Below are 20,662 nucleotides of genomic sequence, written 5' to 3' on the forward strand. Positions count from 1 at the left end.
GGGATGAGATTGCGGCCCCTTTGCCCCGCCCTGTCCCTCCCTCCCTTCAGCCTCTGCCAGCCTGGACTCCGGTGGTGATCCTCCTCTTTTCAGCCACCACTGGCCCGGCCTTGGCCTCCGGTGGCAGCTCGCGGCAGCGATCCTCCTCCCTTCAGCCGCCAGCAGCGCTTCTCCTTTCGTCTGCCTCCGCAGGACTGGGTCAGCAGCCACGGTAGGGGCAGGCAGTATGAGGCGGACGCCACCGCGGCATTCCGAGAGGGGCATTTTTTGCCACCTCAAAATTCTGCCACCTGAAGCAGCTGCCTCACCCTGCCTCATTAGAGAACCGCCCCTGCCTCCCCTTCCCTCTCAGTCACTCACCCCTCTCTGCCACTCATGCCATATCTTCCTTCTCAGTCACTCATCCCCCTTCCCTTCCTTCTCGGTCATACAAGCCCTCTCTCCCCCTCACCTTTGCAGGGGGTCTCTTCTTACTGGGGAGAGGGATGGGAACCCCTCTAGCGCATCTCCACAGGGCGCTGCGGTGCAAGGCCAGTGCAAGCTCTTTTGTTGCCCTTTATGAACAATTACTGTGCGTGCCCCTCCTATTTCTGTTTTTTTTAAGGCTATAATTTGTATTCTTTTTCTAATCAGAGTCAGTGCAAGGGTGTTAGGCATCCTAAGTGAATCTTACAGCTTTGTGCCCAGCCCTCTCCAAACATAATTTAAAATTATGCATGAAATGACCCTGTTTTCCTCCTTTGCTCTGTGGGCAGGTCCTGGATGGGAGGGGAATAAAAATATGAGCCCATCTGGAATCAGGAGGCCCCCTACCTTTCCAGGAGAAGACAGCTCCTGACCTGATCCAATGAACTGTAAGTACACTGCAAAGGTAGGCAGTCCGTGTGCTATTTTGGTGTTTATGGTAATAGAAGTTAAAATTGCATGAAGAAAGCTGGAGCCAGCATGTTTCCTGACTTCAAAGAGTAAAGTTATGCTTGGTCATTCTCACAATGCATTTATAATACAAGATTTTACATGAAAAAGGACATTCAAAGTACAGTCTATTAAAGTAAAAATATAACAACAGCATGTACATTTACATGCACTGCTGTGGTGTCAACCAGAAAACCCTGCATAAAAGTCAAAAAGACATCTGGAACACATATAGTATTAGGACTATTGTAACACATTTTAGGTGTGGGCTTAGTCCTCAAAAAGGCATGAGCAAACTAAATTACAATGACAATATAATAAATTTCCTTTTCCAAAACAGCACTAACTGCCAGCACTCAGTTACAACCCTACCTATGAAAGGGCAGCACTGCAAATATTAGAGCAGGCCCCTAAAGCACCAATGCACTTCCTATTACAAAAACAAACAAGCCAAGCTGCTGTAGATCCCTACATAGAAATGACATGTTTGCATGATACTTAACTTCACTCACACATACAAAACACAGACAGACCCTCACCAAATACAGAATAAAGTGACCATAAAGTATAAATGGAAAAATGCAGACAAAAACTGAACTGGAAATTGCAACAGTCAGACTGTATGTAATACACCAAGGGAAAAACAGAAACATCACTATTCCGCAGGAAACATCAAGCAATAAAATCAAGAAATATAAAGCATCAATTATAATGGTAAAACCATACTAAATAAAAATAATTAATATTTCAAGACAGCTGATGAACAGAATAACATCCAATAATTAAAAACTCACATAATATTTTTTCTAAATTTCTCAAACACCAATAAAATATTTCAAAACATCATACAGATCATATAACACCTGATTAATTAAAATCAATAAGAATAAAAAAAACACTCATGCTCCATTCTTGGGACTTTTTAACAACTGGTGACCCTGAGATTGAGAAAGGGCTTTTTTTAGACTACGTGTTTTAGCTGGCCTAAAAAAGCTTTTGCATGCTACAGAATTTTGTACTGTGATACAAGCCTCTATTTTTCCAATCATTGATTATTGCAACGGCCTGTATGTGGGCCTTTCTTGTTCAACATTGCAACCACTACAACTGTTCTTAAGAACATGCCATACTGAGTCAGACCAAGGGTCCATCAAGCCCAGCATCCTGTTTCCAACAGTGGCCAATCCAGTAGCCAATCCAGGCCATAAGAACCTGGCAAGTACCCAAAAATGAAGGTTATCCCATGCTACTGTTGCTAGTAATAGCAGTGGCTATTTTCTAAGGGGCAGATTTTAAAAGCCTACACGCTGGGCCTATTTTCAAAAGGCCCGGTGGCGCACATAAAGCCTCTGGCAGACGTAACTTCTGAGATAAAGGTACGGGGGTATTTGGTTTTCAGGCTGGGGGCAGGGGGCGGAAGGAAAGTTCCCTCCGAGGCCGCTCTGATTTCAGAGCGGCCTCGGAGGGAACAGGGAAAGCCATCAGGGTTCCCCAAGGGCTCGGTGCGCACAAGGTGCACTATTGTGCACCCCCTTGCACGCGCTGACCCCGGATTTTATAACATGCACGCGGCTGCGCCACTTGTTATAAAATCGGGCGTAGGTATTAAAATCCAGCCCTAAGACAATTAATAGCAGGTAATGGACTTCTCCAAGAACTTATCCAATCCTTTTTTAAACACAGCTACACTAACTGCACTAACCACATCCTCTGGCAACAAATTCCAGCGTTTAATTGTGCTTTGAGTGAAAAAGAACTTTCTCCAATTAGTTTTAAATGTGCCACATGCTAACTTCATGGAGTGCCCCCTAGTCTTTCTGTTATCCGAAAGAGTAAATAACCGATTCACATTTACTTGTTCTAGACCTCTCATGATTTTAAACACCTCTATCATATCCCCCCTCAGCCGTCTCTCTGTACTTTCTGCATCGCAATTATATCTTTTTTGAGATGCGGTGACCAGAATTGTACACAGTATTCAAGGTGCAGTCTCACCATGGAGCAATATACAGGCATTATAACATTTTTTGTTTTATTCACCATTCCCTTTCCAATAATTCCCAACATTCTGTTTGCTTTTTTGACTGCTGCAGCACACTGAACAGACGATTTCAATGTTATCCACTATGATGCCTAGATCTCTTTCATGGGTGCTAGCTCCTAATATGGAACCTAACTCATCTGCCTGTTTGATTGCAGGCATAAAACGCTATGACCACATCACTCCTGTTTTGATTGATTTACATTGGCTCTCTATCAATGAGTGAATCAAATATAAAATAGGCATGACTATTTTTAAACTAATTAACAATTATTCCAGCCTATGGTCTAATGCCATTGTAAAGACATATCAACCATTCAGAAATTCGCGGTGTTCACAGATGGGTCTCTTGGACATTCCATCACCAAAATTTGCACGATTATATATTTCTCGAGAATGTGCCTTCTCTGTTGCCTGCCCAGTCCTTTGGAACTCTTTTTCGATGGAACTCCGTTTATGTGATTCCATTAAAACATTCAGAGATCTCTTGAAGACCTTTTTATTTAAGCTTGCTTATATATAATTTTATTCAGTTTTATTTTATTTATTGTTTTATTTTTACTGTTTTGTTAATTTTATGTATGTTTCATTATATATTGCTTAGACCTAGTCTAATGTTAGGCAATTAACAAATTTTAATAAATATAAATGTCATGAATTAGTGGGAGGGAAAGGAAGGTGCACAAACTTTCTCCTCTCTCATATACACACACGCATTCATTCTCATGCTCACACAGACATAACAAATTCTCTTTCAAAAATCACACACACTCACAGACACAAACATACACACTGGCTCCCTCCCCTTCTCTCTCAGGCACACACAGCCATATGCTGTCTCCCTCTCTCAGGCACACACTTACATACTGGCTCCCTCTCTCAGGCACGCACATACATACACACTGGCTCCCTCTCAGGCACGCACACATACACACACACACACACACAAATGCTGGCTCCTTCTCTCTCAGGCTCACACACATATTCGCACACGGGCTTCCCAGAAATTGTTCCCCAGTCCCCAGCAGTCTTGTTCCCCCTCCCATACCTTCTCACCCACAATCCCCTCACTCACCACAAGAGGCAAGTGCATCATTTCCTCTCTGCCGGTGCTGTCGCAATCCCTTCACTGACCCTCCATGCTTCAAATATTCAGAGAATCGTGGCCTTGCAACATGGGCTGCTTCTAGCTCCTCGGCTGTTAGCATCTGATGATGTCATTCAAACACCAGCAGTTAGGAGGCAGGGACAACCTGTGCTGCAAGGCCACGATCCTTTGATTCTTCAGGCACAGGGAGGGTGTAGCAACATTGCAGGGATGAGCAGCAGAAAGGGAATAATGTGCCCACTCACTCACCCAGGCACCCATTCTACTACACACACACAAAGCTACCACTCATGTACCTGGGCACCCATTCTACCACACACACACAAAGCTGCCACTCACCCACCCAGGCACCCATTCGACCACACACACATACAAAGCTGCCATTCAGGCACCCATTCTACTACACACACAAAGTTGCCACTCACACACATTCACACACACAAAGCTACCACTCACATACCCACACAAGCAAGTTTCCTCTCTCATGTGGAGCCTCTTATCATTGTTTGTCCCAATAAGCCTGGCCTCCGCTGGCCTCTGGCAGTTGCATGCAGAGTCACTCTGCTTTTCAGGCCCCGCAGGGTCTCTCTGCTCTTCATCCGCTGCCCGCCTGGCCTCTGGCGGGGGCAGCACGCAACGTCACTCCGCTTTTCAATCTCCACAAGGGTCTCCCCGCTCTTCAGCTGCTGCCGGCCTGGCCTCCGGCAGCAGCACGCAGCGTCACTCCACTTTTCAGGCCCCGCCGGGTCTGGTCTCCAGTGGCGGCACGCAGGGTCTATCCGCTCTTCAACTGCCACCGGCCTGGCCTCCGGTGACGGCCTGCAGCATTACTCTGCTATGAACTGCATTGGCCCACCGGGGGATGATCGATCCTCTGATAGGCCATTCCACCCCCGAGGAGAAGAGAAGCACACCTGGGGCAAGGGGACACCTGAGCGCCGCAATCCACCTGCCGGTGCTTGGCGACACACCGGTTGAGAATCGCCGCCCTAGTCCATATGATCCCAGGGCTTCCTGGTAACCTGGAAATGTGCCTGGGTTACACATAGGACTCATACAGACACAGTTAAAGCTTACAAAATGAAAATTACAGACTATGTATAAAAAATGTCATATTCATAGAGGCACTTATATTGAAAACAATGCTGCACAAAGAACAAAATTTTGATTTTGGGAAACAGTATTAAACGTCATTGAAAAAGTTATACATCAGAAACCAAGTGGTGAATTTTTAATGATGGATTCTGTATTGTGCTTAAATAACGCTTCAAAACACATGATTAAATTCATTTGAATTCTGCATTTATTAACAAAAGAAAATATTGTATATAACCCAAGAGTCCTTCACAGTGTGAGTGGGATCAGAAGCTTGCTGACTGGATGAAAATTGAAAGGTTGGATGCACTTCTCACAAATTAGGTGGTGCAGAGAGACCACAAAAATCTTTGAAACGCCACCTTTGCTGTATTACCTACCTCCTTTTCAAAATTCTTTGGTACTGGGCAGATATTTCTCAAAATAGTGCATAACTACATATTCAATTAAATAAACGGCCAGCATCTTTTTATTTTTTCTTAAATCTTGAATGAGTATTCTTACCCACTCCTCTCGTGCCCCAGACTCTTAGTAATACTCCAGATCAATTAGAAGGTTGTTTTGCATTGAACGATGACTTTGAATACTGAATAGTGATGGTGAATGTGACATATGAAAGGTAGTATGACAGGGCTGTATTGTCTGATTATGTGTAGGGCTGGGATTTTTTTTTTTGGGGGGGGGGGGAAATTCCCCCCCCCCATTTATAAAATGTATTTTGGGATGTTTATACAATACAGTTCTTTGTTAGATTGTCATAGCAGATGCGAATACTTTGTTATGTTATTTATAATTTTTGGACTGATAGATTAACATGATGCTATATTTCCCATTATATATGAGATGGTAGTACTGTATACTTCCTATATGATCAATACATATATCTTATACTTCCTATATGATTACAGCTGTAAAAAAAAAAAAAAAAAAGACAATATTTCAAAAGTACTGCACTGTTCTTGCTCCCCTGACCTGCTGTAAACAAATACTGGATTTGTATTGCAGGTTGCTAATACATGCTGTAAATGTATACCCCACGTTCTTCTTTAAATAAAAGGTTATTAGAAAAGATCTCCAAATACAGGATCCCTTATCATGGCAAGCAGCTCTCTAATAACTGTTCTTACTGAAAGCGGATGTTTGGGGAAGGCACCCTCCCGACTAGCTCAGCGAAAGCAAAAATGCTTTGTTTCCGACCCAGGAGCAGCAGGCTGCCCAGCTGAATGTGCATGCAAGCGAGGGTGCCCCGTGTCGCAGGACAAGCAGCAGAAACCACTCCTGAAATGACTGGGCCTCACCAATGAGGAAGAGGAGGAAGGGTACAGTACCAAGCTCGTATCACGGGGGGGGGGGGGGGGGGGGGGGGGGGGAGGGATCTTTGGGGGGGCTCCTGTTGGGCTGATGCCCTAGGGAGCGACACAATGGCACTATTACAGCCCACTACACGGAAAGACAAGCTCCTCCGAGAGGAAAGGCCAGTCTCAGGCTTCCTCTATGTCTGAGGAGGATGGGGGGGGGGGGGGGTTGGTTTAGAAGTCAGCAGTACTGGGTTCTACTTCTGAGCCAGTTGCTGATTCTCTGTAGCACTCTGACAACCTGCTGTGCCTCTCTCTAGCCATATGGAATGCAGGGATAACAGTAACAGCATTCCTATCCTCTCCCTTTGGAAGGTTTTATTACGTCCAGTCACTAGAAAAAGAATGTCAGGATGTCAACCAGGAGGCAACAGCATATATCTACTTCTAAAGTGCTCCTATTTTTAAATTTACGGAGATCTTACCTGAATGAAAAGCAGGTTACCTGAATGAAAAGCATTCATATGACCTCAAATTATTATACGGTGCACCAAGATCAGAGGCCAGCAGTCAGTAAAAAAAATCCAAACCCCCCCCCCCACTGAGCAATAGAAAAGTTGCCTATGTACAGATACCATACAGGAGTGCTGGTTTGATTCTTAAGCCCACCTGTTCCTCGGGTCTGCTGGGGCTGTTATGAAGGCAGCAGGCTGTGGATGGTGGTGCAAAGGGTATTACAGCTTCTACTGAACAAATTCAGAATGCATGTTTTCTGGAGGGGAAACAAGATTTGTGGTCCATGGCAGAAGACTGTTGTGGTCATGCCTGGGCTAGAAGGAATGGATAATTGCAAAATAAGGCTTCTGGCAGTGTAGCATAATAAAGGCCCTTTCCAAATGAACTGGAAACCCCAAAGAAAGAAAAAAAATTGCCTGGCCAAAGCAACAATATCCCACCCACATCTCTAGGAAAGGCTTGAGGACTGACATGTTTTGCATGGGAATGTGTGCTAAATGAAGCCCAATCAGTGGATTATGCTGGATAATGTCCCTAAGGTATCACTGTTTGCAAAACGTCTGAATGTCCTGCAGCTTGTCAGGTCAGGCTGTCGTGCTTGCTGCAGTCATCTGTTAAAAACCATGTTGCACGTGTGGCATTGTTGAATGTGTCTGTACTGAACCAAACTCCACCCTTTGTGCTGGCATGCATGCAGCTCCATGCAGAGAGAGCTCAGCGTGAAACTCGTCTTAGGAGGCACCGGCGTACAGACTCCAACCTCTGCAGACCCATCAGTGTGATGCAGTGCTCAGCGACAGACAAAAGTACAGCTCGTGAGAGCCAATTAAAAACAGAAATTAGAGTTCTTCCTTCAGCTGGACAGAAAACAGCTGGTCGCCTGCCCTACCAGCCATGTGACCCCCAGGCAGGTCATGTGACCCACGATCTGCTTGCTCTTCTGCGGGTTCCAGCGTCGCATAGTCCTCCAGGAGGCCAGCGTCCACGGCATGGTGTCGCAGCTGCTGGTTGCCCACAAGCCCTTGCATTCGCAGGTACCCCTGCTGGCAAAAGGGTGGAGATTTCCGATTCGTCAGAGCAAACAAAAAACAGGACTCTGAGGAGGAGGGAAACAAAAGAAGGAGTTATTTTTTTCTTTGGGTGCGTAGCAGGAAGTATGTCTCAGTAAACATATCAGAGGGAGCAGCGGCAGCAGAAAAGAGAGAAGCAGGTCCTTTGTGCACTTAGGGCCCTATTCACTAAACATTTTCCCCCCAGAGACAACATGGGAGAAAACCTTTATTAATTAACCCCCTTACAGGCCGATGCAACAAGCTGAGTAGCTGAGTATTAAACCTTGTGCTGGTTTCCAGTGCACATTTTTGACCCTCAGGTTAAATTTTTTTTTTAAATTCCCGATGCAGTAGATAATGTTATGCTCATGTGACAAAGTCAATGTCAAGACAGCCAGATGCGCAGACCGAGATCGCACACCGAGCTAAGAGTTTTCACCGTGGAAGCACATTGACCACAACAAACAGAGTATTACCAGCCGAGATTCACATACAAATCCCATGCCTATAAGTGATTCCCTGATGAAGAACTCACATTCGAAACACTACAGTGTTGGGACTGATACACTTGCTGCATGAAGATTCCTGATCATAATCTTGGCACCAAAATAGTGAGCATAATACGATAGTCTGGTATAACAAACTTTTTGTATACCAGTACTTCTATCCACAGTAGTGGATTCATACCGGACTCAAATGATAGCTTTATAAATAATAAGCAAAGCATCATTACGTCTGGGGGCAACCAATGATTATAAACCAGTCTGACATCCACAGTATTGGGGTTGGAGTTGCAGTAGCCACATAGGCATTAAAATAGCCTATCGTGGGCACCATATGAGGTTTCCCTGGATGTTTCCATACAATCCTCACTTGCACTTGGGCTAGACCTCTTATATATACTGATATTTCATAAGTGTCTAGCATTATTGGATTCCCTATTTTTGTATATCTATGAATAAATCATAACTGGTTTTTCTCTCTTATAAGGCATTAAATTAACTTTTCGCATTACACAGAAATGCTTCTGCAAAAAACTGTCTCTTTCTACCTAACGTAGGATGATAATTATCTAGGTTTAGGAAGAAAGTGAAGGCTCTTCTTTTTGCTAAGGTATATGTGGATTCCTCGGGTTTTTTTAATGGTGGGGGCTGTGATAATGCTATATACATTTTTATTTTTTAGGCTGTTTTTATTGATGGTATTATGAGTATTATGATATGACATTATTTTATTATATTGCTTTATGTTTAAATAATTATGTATGTAAAGTTTTAAACTGCCTTAAATATGTAGAAATGGTATAACATAAAAATGGAATAAACAAACTTATGTACTTATGTTCATGACCGCCATTTTCTGTTTTATGAGTTATGGTTCATGTATTAGATGTTATTTATTATGACTGCTTATGTTTTTAATTTTCATTGCTTACCACCACAAGCATTTTTGTGAAGGTATCTGTTTATACAGTAAATCAGAGAAAATAAAATTAATAAATAATAAAACTGGAGTTGAATTTTGGGTCTCTTGCTGTGATCAAGCATAGGGTGGTCATCCCAGGAGCTTGTTATACTCTGGTTCGACAAAGATATGGGAATAATGGCAAGGGCTGAATGTTAGAGGAACTGGAACTCTCTCCTATTATTTTTCATTGTCTCAAACTGGCTGACTTCTGAAAAATAGTTCAGGGCCATATTCAGGAAATCAAAGGACTGGTTGTGCTCTGCGGGTGCCCAGGTTTATGCTTTTTGGGTTAATACTGTTGAATGTCACCTGGACTACATATGAAGATTTGCTTCAAAAGTTAGTTCCTATAGGTAGGCAAGCTTTGGGTCCTTAGGAGAAATTAGAGCCCTTCTACCCCTGCCATTCTATGACTGGCTTTAAGCTTGAGGGAGAGAATGGAGATGCACACGCTGACAGCTGATCTGAAGCAAAATGATAACTACCAGCTTGCTCATGGATATGGGATTTTTCTTGCTTTCTTTTGCTTCCGTATCCCTTAAGGAGTGGAAGTGGGAGTGGGAGTAAGTCATGGCTCAAGAAAGAAAGTGGAATATATTGTGTTATTATAACCTATCCGACCATACTGAAGGTTTGCCATTGCCATTATATTGTTTGTAATAGCCACCATGTACACAAAACAAAGTTAATACAAGCCCGCCCCTACACAAAATGGATGCCAGCTACCTTTACATCTCCATGTTACCCTGGCATCTTCCCTGTATCTGGCCCATATTCCTTTTGACCCCTTTAAACAGCAGCTTCAAATTCCACACACGTGACTTTCACCATGACAGTCCTGCAGCCCCCCCACCTGCCCTTTCCTCCCATGCACCTTACCAGCAAAGAAGGCACGAAGATCAGTGTCCAGGCAGTTCTCCAAGAAGCGCCTCAGAGGCAGAATGTGAGCGTTGGGGGCAGTCCAGTCTGTGTGGAAGTCTTCCACCATATGGTGGATGGCGTCAGGGCGCGGGAGGGGCCAGCCCTTGGGGCGGAGCTTCATCATCTGTTCTGTTGGCAGACAGAGAGAGGTGAGGAAGTGGGTTTATCTATTCAAACTGCTGGCATACGGTGCAACTCTCTACATTTATTGAAGTCATACTGTCATCCTGAGATGAACTGTAACATGCAGGTTCCCATATTCCAATCAGTGTACAAATGGTAGAGGAGGTCTGTCACAGAGAAGCCAGTGCAGGTTCTGGTGATGTCCATGTGCCATCTGGACACAGAGGCAGAGATGACTATGACATGTAAGGCCTATCCAGTCTGGTTTCATTTCACCAAAAAGTGCCGAAGACCCTAGTTGACCTCTGGCTTTTCCCTTCATTACTCTGCAACTAGGGATCTTCAGTTCTTATCCCAGACTTTCCTAAATTCTGTTATAATTCTCATCTCTACTACCATTCCATGTTTCTACCATCCTTTCTGTAAGGAAATATGTTCAGACACTGCTCCCGAGCCTGCTTCCTGGAGGCCTCATACCATGTCCTCTCATTCTAGATCATTCTTTCCTCTGAAAAAGGTTTGCTTTTTGCACCTTCTTTAGGTCTTTGAGGTATTTGAATGTCTCTATCATATATCCCCTCTGTCTCTCCTCTCCTGTAGGGAATATGTATGTTAAGTTCCTTCAGTCTCATGTTATATGGTCTCTGGTGCAGAACGTGCACCATTTTGGTAGGGCCTCTCCCTGGACAGCTCTAACTTGTCTATATTGTTTCAGAGGAATGGCTTCCAAAGCTGAACACAATATCCTAGGTGAGGTCTCACCTTCCCCTTCCCCTTGTACAGAGATATCATTTGCTTTTTCCTATGGGTTATGCCTCTCCATTGCACCCTAACATCACTCTAGCTCTGGCCATTGCCTCGCTTAGATTCCTCGGCCACTTGACCTACACATTAAAAGGGAATATGGGATAAAAATATGCAAGCTGCCCATTATGGATCCCTGATGGGTGCCAAATAGGAAGGAATAAGAAAAGAAACTTGTAAAGTGGAGAGAAGAAAAAAGCTCTGTCAAGAATGATAAACAGAGGAAAAAAAATTAAGTTTTTCCCTTTTTTGGCCTAGCATCTTGCTCCTGCTTTTTTGGGCTTCTAACTCAGTGGGAACTAGACCCTTCTGGGGCTGCAACACCAGGAACCTTCATTCACATTGGGTCCCATCTATTTTCTGTAGCCTCCTTCTGTATAGCCCAGCTACTGAATGGAAGTTGATATGCGTGCACTGAGGCCAATCACTGGGTGTTGCCATTATGTGATGACTGGGATTCCCAACCCCAGGGCCTGTGAAAGCTCCCTCCATAGCATCTGCAGCCTTCCCCAAGGAGCAGGAGTCAGGCTCAAGAACTGAGCCCAGACCTGCCAGAAACAAATTGCTGTACCTGAGACATTGCAGGGCGTGGGTTTCTGAGGTGCCAAGAGCAAAGCATACTTAGTACAAGTGATAACCCTCATCCTGCACAAAATGCTAAATGTGACTAACAATATTTTTTTAATTCTTTAATCTGAGCCCTGAAAGTCACCTGCACGGCCTGAAATACAGCCATGTGTGAAAGGGCTAATCACATCAGCTCACCCACTGCAGCCAACCAGTCCTCTTTGGCTATGATGTCATGAATATCACCACACACGCTACCTAAACCAATCAGGTCCCAGCAAGCATGATGTAATATCAGTGACACACTGTACAGTAAAAAAAAATAAACAAACAGCTGAAAGAATGTAAAAGGCAGTGAGGTAGCAGTGACATACTAAACTGATACTGCTGGATCACTTCTTTCATGAGCACTTTTGAAATATTGCTCAGTATCCAGGGACAACAGTTCAAATTTATTTTATGTACACTATAACCTCGTAGCTTGCCTTTCATTTTGGCAAAATTACCTTCATCTATATCTCGATCGAATGTCTGTACACAAAAGCAAATAAATAAATAAATAAATAAATGCCAAAATATTAAAAATTAAAATTAACTAGTTGCTTTTAAAAAAGTTACCTTCAGCTAATTACAACCACAATATGTAATTCTGACCAGCCAGTTTGGCCATTTACACTCTCTCTGCCAGGCCGCTGCAGACATTTGTCTTGTTGGTTTGTTTTGGACCCGGCAGTTTCTTCCTCCTCCTCCTCGGACAGAACCGAAGCTGGGATCCTGGCTCCAGGAGCCTCATTCACAACTACCCATGGATTTTCTCCCATTTTATATCTCCTCCCAGTTTACCTCAGTCAAGTCATATCAGCCACAGTTCTGGGCCTGCTGGGGGATGGGGGCTCCTTCCAGAATCCTGCAATCACAGGTCCTGAAATCCAGCCACCAGAGATCACCATTGTGCGATGACCCAGACTCCCTCTTCCTCTGGAGGTTGTGAGTGCTGTCTCCGCAGCATGCCTGGCCCCTGACCGGCCTGGGGGAGCGGGAAGACCTGTGCTGGGAATTGAGCCCAGTAGCTTCCGCACGGCGGCGCGCAGCAGCATCACTGAGCCGGCCAAGTTGTTTTACCTTGAGGCGGGGGAGGGGGGGGAGGGGGGAGGCAGGAAATTGCCCCACTGTACTAACCTGTTGGCAGGTGTCTGTAGAAGTAGATGATGGGATGCAGGAAGTTGGACTGCCAGGCATGCTGGGCTTCCCCGACCGCCCGGTTGTTGTAAAAGACATCTTTCTCAGGTCCTGAAAAGTTCTTGCCATATTCCAGGGTAACGACAAACAGCCCGTCCTGCACTTCCTTCCCTGTGTGCTTCTCCAGCTCCGGCAGGATTCTGATCGGATACTCCTCTAAATACTCGAATGCCCTGGAATCTCTGCAGCGTGCATAAGGAGGAGGTCAGAGAGGGTTAAAAACAAGATCTTCTGTCTCTTCAGCTCTGAAATCAAAATGTACCCTGAGAGGCAGCACTTGACCTTCATTTTTAAATCTACCCCCCTTTTGTTTTCTTAGCTCCCTCACCTCCCTCAGCAATTCCTGCTCTCCCATTTCATGTTTCTGACACATTCTGTGTGGCTTCGATGACTCTGAGAAGAAAATTATTCCTTACCTGCTAATTTTCGTTCCTGTAGTACCACAGATCAGTCCAGAGAGTGGGTTATGTCCCCCTTCCAGCAGGTAGAGTCAGAGCAAAACTCAAAGGCTGGCCTCTTATAAGCTGGAGCACCCTCTTTGTCTCTTCAGTGTTAAGAATATCAAAGCAAGAGAAAACGTTTGGATGGATCAAGGAATCGGTATAAAATACTCAACTCATGAACCGTAACAAAATTTTGGAAGAAACATGCCAACAGGCAAAAAACTTGCAACATGAACCAACTGGTAAGAACAGTAATAACAGCAGGGAGCATATTTATTTTATTTATGCTCTCTGCTGTAACAGATGCTGGTAAGGATGCTGGTAAGGAGAGCCGCTGGTAAGGATGCTGGTAAGGAGAGCCGCTTTCCCAAACCCATGAATCTGAGGGTGGGAGTCTGGACTGATCCGTGGTACTACAGGAACGAAAATTAGCAGGTAAGGAATAATTTTCTTTTCCCTGTATGTACCCGGATCAGTCCAGACAGAGGGATGAACCAAAGCTTCCCTACGTAGGATGGGCCCTGGATAGCCTGGCTCGACTCACCTGGGCTCCAAAGGAGCCAAACCCAGGAGGTTGCAGATTCAAGCATAGTGTCATGCAAAGGTATGCAACAATTTCCATGCAGCAGCTCTACATATCTCCTGCGGTGAGACAGATCGACTCTCAGCCCAGGAGGTTCTTGAGCACAGAGTAAATGAGCCTTGATGCCCTCTGGAGGGCGACAGCAGAGACCAATATATGCTGAAGCAATGGAATCCTTCAACCAGCGCGCAATCGTGGTTTTGGATGCCTGATGGCCGCGCCTGGGACTGCTCCAGAGAACAAACAGGTGGTCCGATAAGCAAAACTCATTGGTGACCTCCAGATAACGAATAAGAACCCGTTTAACATCCAGTCTCCGAAGGTCCAGCCGATCCTCGGCGGCGAAGGAAGTTCCACCGACTGATTCAGATGAAAAGGCAAAACCACCTTAGGCAAGGAGGGCACTGTGGACAGGGACATCCCGGAGGCCGTAAAACTGAGAAAAGGTTCTCTGCAGGATAGAGCCTGTAACTCTGAGATTTGGCGCGCAGAACAAATGGACACAAGGAAGGCTGCTTTGAGGGTGAGATCCTTGAGAGATGTGCTCCGCAAAGGATCAAATGGCGGGCCGGTGAGCACCCGAAGGACCAAGTTGAGACTCCATGAAGGACAAAGGAGGTGAATCGGTGGCCTGACATGCTTTACTCCTTTCAAAAATCGGACAATATCTGGAAGTGCAGAAAGAGGTGCTGTCTCCTGATGACGAACCAGAGCCCCAAGTGCTGCGACCTGAATCCGCAGGGAATTGTATGCCAAGCCCTTGTCCAGGCCATGGTGTAGGAAAGTCAAAACATGTGCAATGGAAGCCCGGCGTGGAGAGATGTCCATGGAAGTGCGCGAAGCCTCAAACACTTTCCAGATCCGGATAAAGGAAATGGAGGTGGATGTCTTACGTGCCTTGAGGAGTGTGGAGATGACTGCTTCTGGATAGCCACGTCTCCTCAACCTCTGCCATTCAAAAGCCATGCCGCAAGACAAAAGCGATCTGCCCGGTCTAAAAATACTGGCCCTTGGCGCAGAAGGTTCGGTAGGTGTCCGAGGCAGAGAGGACTGTCAACCACTAGGTTGACGAGGTCTGCAAACCATGGTCTTCAAGGCCATTCTGGGGCCACCAGAATGACAGGCCCCTGATGAAACTCTATTCTGCGCAGCACCTTGCCCACCAGGGACCATGGCGGGAATACATAGAGGAGGAGATTTTGCGGCCAGGGAAGGACGAGAGAATCCACGCCCTCTGCGCCGTGTTCTCGGCGGCGGCTGAAGAAGCGGGGAGCCTTCACATTCCGGAGCGTTGCCATCAAGTCCAGGTGTGGGGCTCCCCATCTGCTGAAGAGGAGCGACACCGCTTCCTCGGACAGCTCCCACTCCCCTGGATCTATGCGTTGTCGGCTTAGGAAGTCTGCCTGAACGTTGTCGACCCCGGCTATGTGGGATGTGGCGAGGCGAGTAAGGTGGAGCTCCGTCCACGCCATCAGCTTGTCCGCTTCCCGCGTGACATGTTGGCTCCTCGTCCCTCCTTGGTGATTGATGTATGCCACCTTGTTGCATTGCCGGAGAGGATCCGCACCGCTTGATGATGAACCAAAAGGGAGGAATTGCTGCAGGGCAAGACGGACCGCTCTGGTCTTCAGTCAGTTGATTGGCCATGAGGGCTGGAGTGACATCCAAAGTCCCTAAGCCGACTGCCGCTGGCACACTGCTCCACAGCTGGAGAGGCTCGCATCCGTTGTGACGATCACCCACTGTGGGACTTCCAGATCCACTCCCTTCAGCAAGTGGTCGAGGCTGAGCCACCTGCCCAGGCTGTGGCTGGCTATGTCGGGCAGTGGAAGTAGGGCTTGAAAATCCTGAGATACCGGCTTCCAGCGGGAGAGTAACGCCCTCTGTAGGGGGCGCTTATGCGCAAAAGCCCACGGCACTAAATTTATAGTAGAAGCCATAGTGCCTAGGACTTGGAGGTAATCCCACGCGGTGGGAAGCTGGAGGCTCCAGAAGTGCTGGACCTGCATTAGAAGAGACTGAGCCCATTCCTGGCGCAGGAAGACTTTCCCGGCATTAGTATCAAAGCGTGCTCCTAAGAAGTCTAGGGTCTGACAAGGAGTAAGGTTGCTTTTGGGGAAATTGACGACCCAGCCGAGGGAGCGGAGAAGGTGCAAGACTCGTTCCACCGCTTGAAGACACAGTTCTTTTGACTTCGCCCAAATGAGCCAGTCGTCCAGGTAGGGATGGACTAAGATTCCTTCCCAACATAGGCCCACGAAGCAGCCCCAACATAAGCCCACGAAGCAGCCCTGCGAGGACCAGCCAATAGGAGCAGCCGCTCCTATCAGCAAATCCTGAGAGGCTCCGGAGGCCTTTAAAATTAAAATCAGCCCGGCGCCGCACGCCGAAGGAGCGCAACAAAGGGGCAGGCCCCTTTGTGCACTCCTTCGTGCAGCCCCAAAGTGTAGCCCTACAGATTAACTTAGACCAAAGAATTTTGTCCGGAGACCGGCCACGCAAGCTCATTCTAATCCTCTAAGGATGCTAGGATACTCAATACCCATATTATATCACAGTACCTCCCTCAAGATGAAGCCACCGATGCGATACCAACTCATATCCCGTAGAAATCTCACGCCGGTGATGATCTCCCCTCTTACTCAACTCCTTGGGCTTGCCCTATTCACTCTAACACTATTCAATGCCCAATCAATCACCAAAAAAACCCACATTCTACACGACTACTTGCTTGACGCCAAACCAGACATCTGTGCTATCACAGAGACCTGGATGAAGCTCACAGACACAGTCTTAACAAATCAACTTCCTACCCAGATATACGATGTCTTCTCCATCCCCAGACAAAAGAAAAAAGGGGGAGGTCTCCTCCTGGCTGCCAAAAAAGATCTTAATCTCACCCTACAACCTATCAATACAATACCTAAACTAGAGGTAGGCTTGTTCAAATCCAAATCTCTCCAAATCCTCCTCACATATGCCCCCCCCTGGATTATTAGACTTAGATGCCTCTCCTATAGTGGAAATCATAGCAAAATACTTAAACCTGGACTCACCAGCCATTATACTTGGGGACTTTAATCTACACATTGACGCCAATTCTCGATCATCTAACTGCGAAGCCCTCTTATCCGCCCTCTCGGACATGGGCTTCAAACAACTCATCAACCAACCCACACATAAAGGAGGTCATACCCTTGACCTTATCTTCACAAACTCCAGCCTTACTCCACTCTCACCCCCTCTATGCCTTCCTATTCCATGGTCAGACCATTTCATGATCACCTCCACCCTCAGATCGATGACAAGATCTTCTGCATCCCCTCAGCTCACCACACTGCACTACAGGAAACCGTGTCCATCAGAAGCTCTCGGCAACTCTCTGACAAAAGAACTCTCTAACCTGGATCTATCAAACCCCAATGCAGCTATTCTCTCGGCAAAATATCACAGAAACTATAGCCAACAACTTATGCCCACTGTCGACAAAAAATATAAACCCTTCTCAAAAAAACAAGCAGCCATGGTTCTCAATGGAGCTCCGCGCACAAAAACAAAGCCTGAGACGGAAAGAAAAGGAATGGAGGAAGAACCCCAACCCTCACTCTCTAACCATATATAAAGCCGTTCTCCACCACTACAGAACTGCAACGCTAAAACAAAAAGAGATTTCTACGCCCACCGTATCCATGATATGATCTTCGATGCAAGGTCTCTTTTCTCGTACGTATCGGAACTCACCAAAACTGCTCCCCCAACAATCCCTGACGACCTAGCCCAATCGAAAGCCAATGATCTGGCCTTATTCTTCCAGAACAAAATCTCCAATACCCTGGCCAGATTACCTACCAGCCCTAACACGTTGTCTCTGGATCCCCCCCACCCCCCGAACCCAGATGCAGGTTTGGAATCCTTCGATCCCACTTACACTATAGAGGTGGAAAACCTGATAAAAAGAATGAAACCCTCCACTCACCCTCTAGACCAAATCCCATCCAAACTTCTGATTCTCATACTGGAATCCATCTCTAAACATCTAGCAGATATTATCAACTGCTCCCTCTCACAAGGAATCTTCCCGGATGTTCTCAAATTGGCCACCCTTAAACCTATACTCAAAAAAACCGAACCTGGACCCGGATGACCCCAACAACACTAGCCACCACTGGAGACTGCTTCTGGCTGGATCCAGGAGAGGCAATTGAAGGTGAAAACTCCTCGGACTTGGGATCCTATAGTCCCTTTTACACCTCCATGCAGACCGATCCACTTGTGCCTAAAAAAAACACTGGTTCAGGACGGCTCTCTCTACGGCGCCTTTGCATGCATCCAGAGAGGGAGTCGGAGGATGGTGACTTTACATTTGTTGAGACTGTGTTGTAAACGCTCACAGAGCACTGTGTAAAAACCAAACAAGCTGGAAAAAAAGAGATACCTAAAGCATAATATAAAGACGGAGCATCCTGTGGTCTTGTGGGTTAAATGCCAGTTCCCACCTACTCCCTGCTCTTCTGGCACATCTATCGGGGGATCCCTCCTAGCACTGAAATTTGTGAGGAGTGCTGGAACCTCAGTGAGAGACTTCCCCTACTTTTTAGCAGCCAAATCTATCCATGAAGAGGGCCCCTGATACATGTATATGGATGAGCAGGCACAGTGACAACAGATGCTTTGCACTGATGAAGTGCATCTAAAAGGGATAAAGAATTCTTCTACTAAAGAAATCTTTAAATTTTTGCCATGCCTGCAGCTGCCCATTACTTTGACATCTGCTGTCTGTCCTGGGTTTTTAAGCATATTCCACAGCCAGGGAGGAGTGGAAAACATGAGGAGAGATCTAGTGAAGCTCGAGGAATGGTCTAGAGTAAGGCAGCTAAGATTTAATGCTAAAAAAATGCAGAGTAATGCATTTAGGCTGCAAAAACCCCAAGGGAGAGGTATATTACAAGGGGTGAAATTCTTCTAAGCATGAAAGAAGAGCGGGATCTGGCGGGGATTGTATCTGATGATCTTAAGGTGGATAAAGCGATGGCAAATGACAGAAAGGTGCTTGGCTGCATAGGGAGAGGAATGGTCAGACAACAAAAAAGAAGGCGATATTGCTCCTGTATAAGTCCCTGGTGAGACCTCATTCGAAAAACTGTGCACAGTTCTGGAGACTGACTATAAAATCAGTTGGAGTCGGTCCATAAAATGGGTACTAAAATGATCAATGATCTTTGTTCTAAAGCATATGGGGCTAGACAAAGATTTAAACATGTACACCCTAGAGGAAAGGCGAGAGAGGGGAGATATGATAGAGACATTTAAATATCTCAGGTTTCCATGCACAGGTGAGCCTCTTTCAATGGAAAGGAGGCTCTAGATTGAAGGGCTCATAGGATGAGGTTGAAAGGCGGTAGACTCAGGAGTACAGAGACTGTAGTGGATGCATGGAACAGCCTCCTTGTAGCGGTGGTAGGCACAAGGAAGGTATTCTAATTCAAGAAAGCATGCGATAAACACAGAAGATCTCTGAGGGAATGGTAGGGATTGTAAATCTGGTTAGTTGGTGTGGCCGCAATGGTCTTCTTCTGCCTTCACGCTTTTAAAAGTTTGTTTCCAGAGGAAACAAACAATCTAACACATTAAAAGTTCTTCTGTACAGCTTCAGTGTATCCTCTCTATTATTGGAATACATAAATCAGAAAATAACCCCATTATTTTTCATTTAGGCGACAAAAATCAATATATTTGATTCATCCTTAGGGCCTAGGGCACTCACTCTCTCAGCAGGACAATATCAGCCAGCACGCCGAACATCTGGTAGAGCCCCGAAGCCTCATTCACTCGCTTCACTATGGTGTTAGCAAGCTGGGAAATGGGGAGAGCTACTGATGGCCAGGGGACGCCGTGATACCGCTGCTCCAACAAGTGGTGGACAGCACGAGCTGGTAAACAAGAAGAAAAAAAAAAATCTTACTTATACTCACGAGGCAACTTGGCTGAAGCAGTCCTTTATTAGATACAGATGGGAGAAACTGATGCGTTTCTACTGCCGCGCTGAAACTACAACCCAAAAAACAGCAGCATCAGGCTTCCAGGATGTTTGCAGTACTCTGAAAGGATCAGCCGAGGTTATGACGCTAACTTTACTGAGCACAATGGGGGATGGGTGTAGAGGGCAGTGGAGGGAGTAAGGGCGAGAGGTTGGGTGGAAGCGATTGGTGGGGAGGCGGTTGAAGTGGAATTTATGTGCTCATCTGCTCAAAGAGGTAGAAAACCAGAGAGGAAGAGAACTTGGCAGACTGGGTGGGTCATTTGGTTTATATGGGCTGCCGCTCATTGCCTAAGCTCGAAGAAATCATTTGGCAAAAAATGTTCTGCTGTTGAGGTGTGTCATGACATGCACTTCCGACTGAAAGATGGAGAATGGCTGCCAGAAAAGAGACTGGAACAAAACAATCTTTTTTTGCTTGGGCCATGTTTGGACAATTTAACTTTTTTGGGTGGG

At 46.0% G+C, this 20,662-nt stretch overlaps 1 protein-coding gene across 1 annotated transcript in view; it reads right to left on the reverse strand.

The window, feature by feature from the left end:
* Positions 1-5,280: 5,280 nt before the first annotated feature.
* Positions 5,281-20,662, reverse strand: part of FOXRED2 (FAD dependent oxidoreductase domain containing 2) — a 72,113-nt gene continuing 56,731 nt past the window's right edge. Inside the window, exons 6-9 of the mRNA XM_029590413.1 lie at positions 19,934-20,099; positions 13,084-13,325; positions 10,369-10,539; positions 5,281-8,066 (exon numbers count right to left, since the gene is read on the reverse strand). Of these exons, the coding sequence (XP_029446273.1) occupies positions 7,810-8,066; positions 10,369-10,539; positions 13,084-13,325; positions 19,934-20,099 (836 nt within the window). The 3' untranslated portion in view covers positions 5,281-7,809. The remainder of the gene's footprint in view (positions 8,067-10,368; positions 10,540-13,083; positions 13,326-19,933; positions 20,100-20,662) is intronic.

Source organism: Rhinatrema bivittatum, chromosome 2 (genome assembly GCF_901001135.1).
Source record: "Rhinatrema bivittatum chromosome 2, aRhiBiv1.1, whole genome shotgun sequence".
NCBI classification, from domain to species: Eukaryota; Metazoa; Chordata; class Amphibia; order Gymnophiona; family Rhinatrematidae; genus Rhinatrema; species Rhinatrema bivittatum.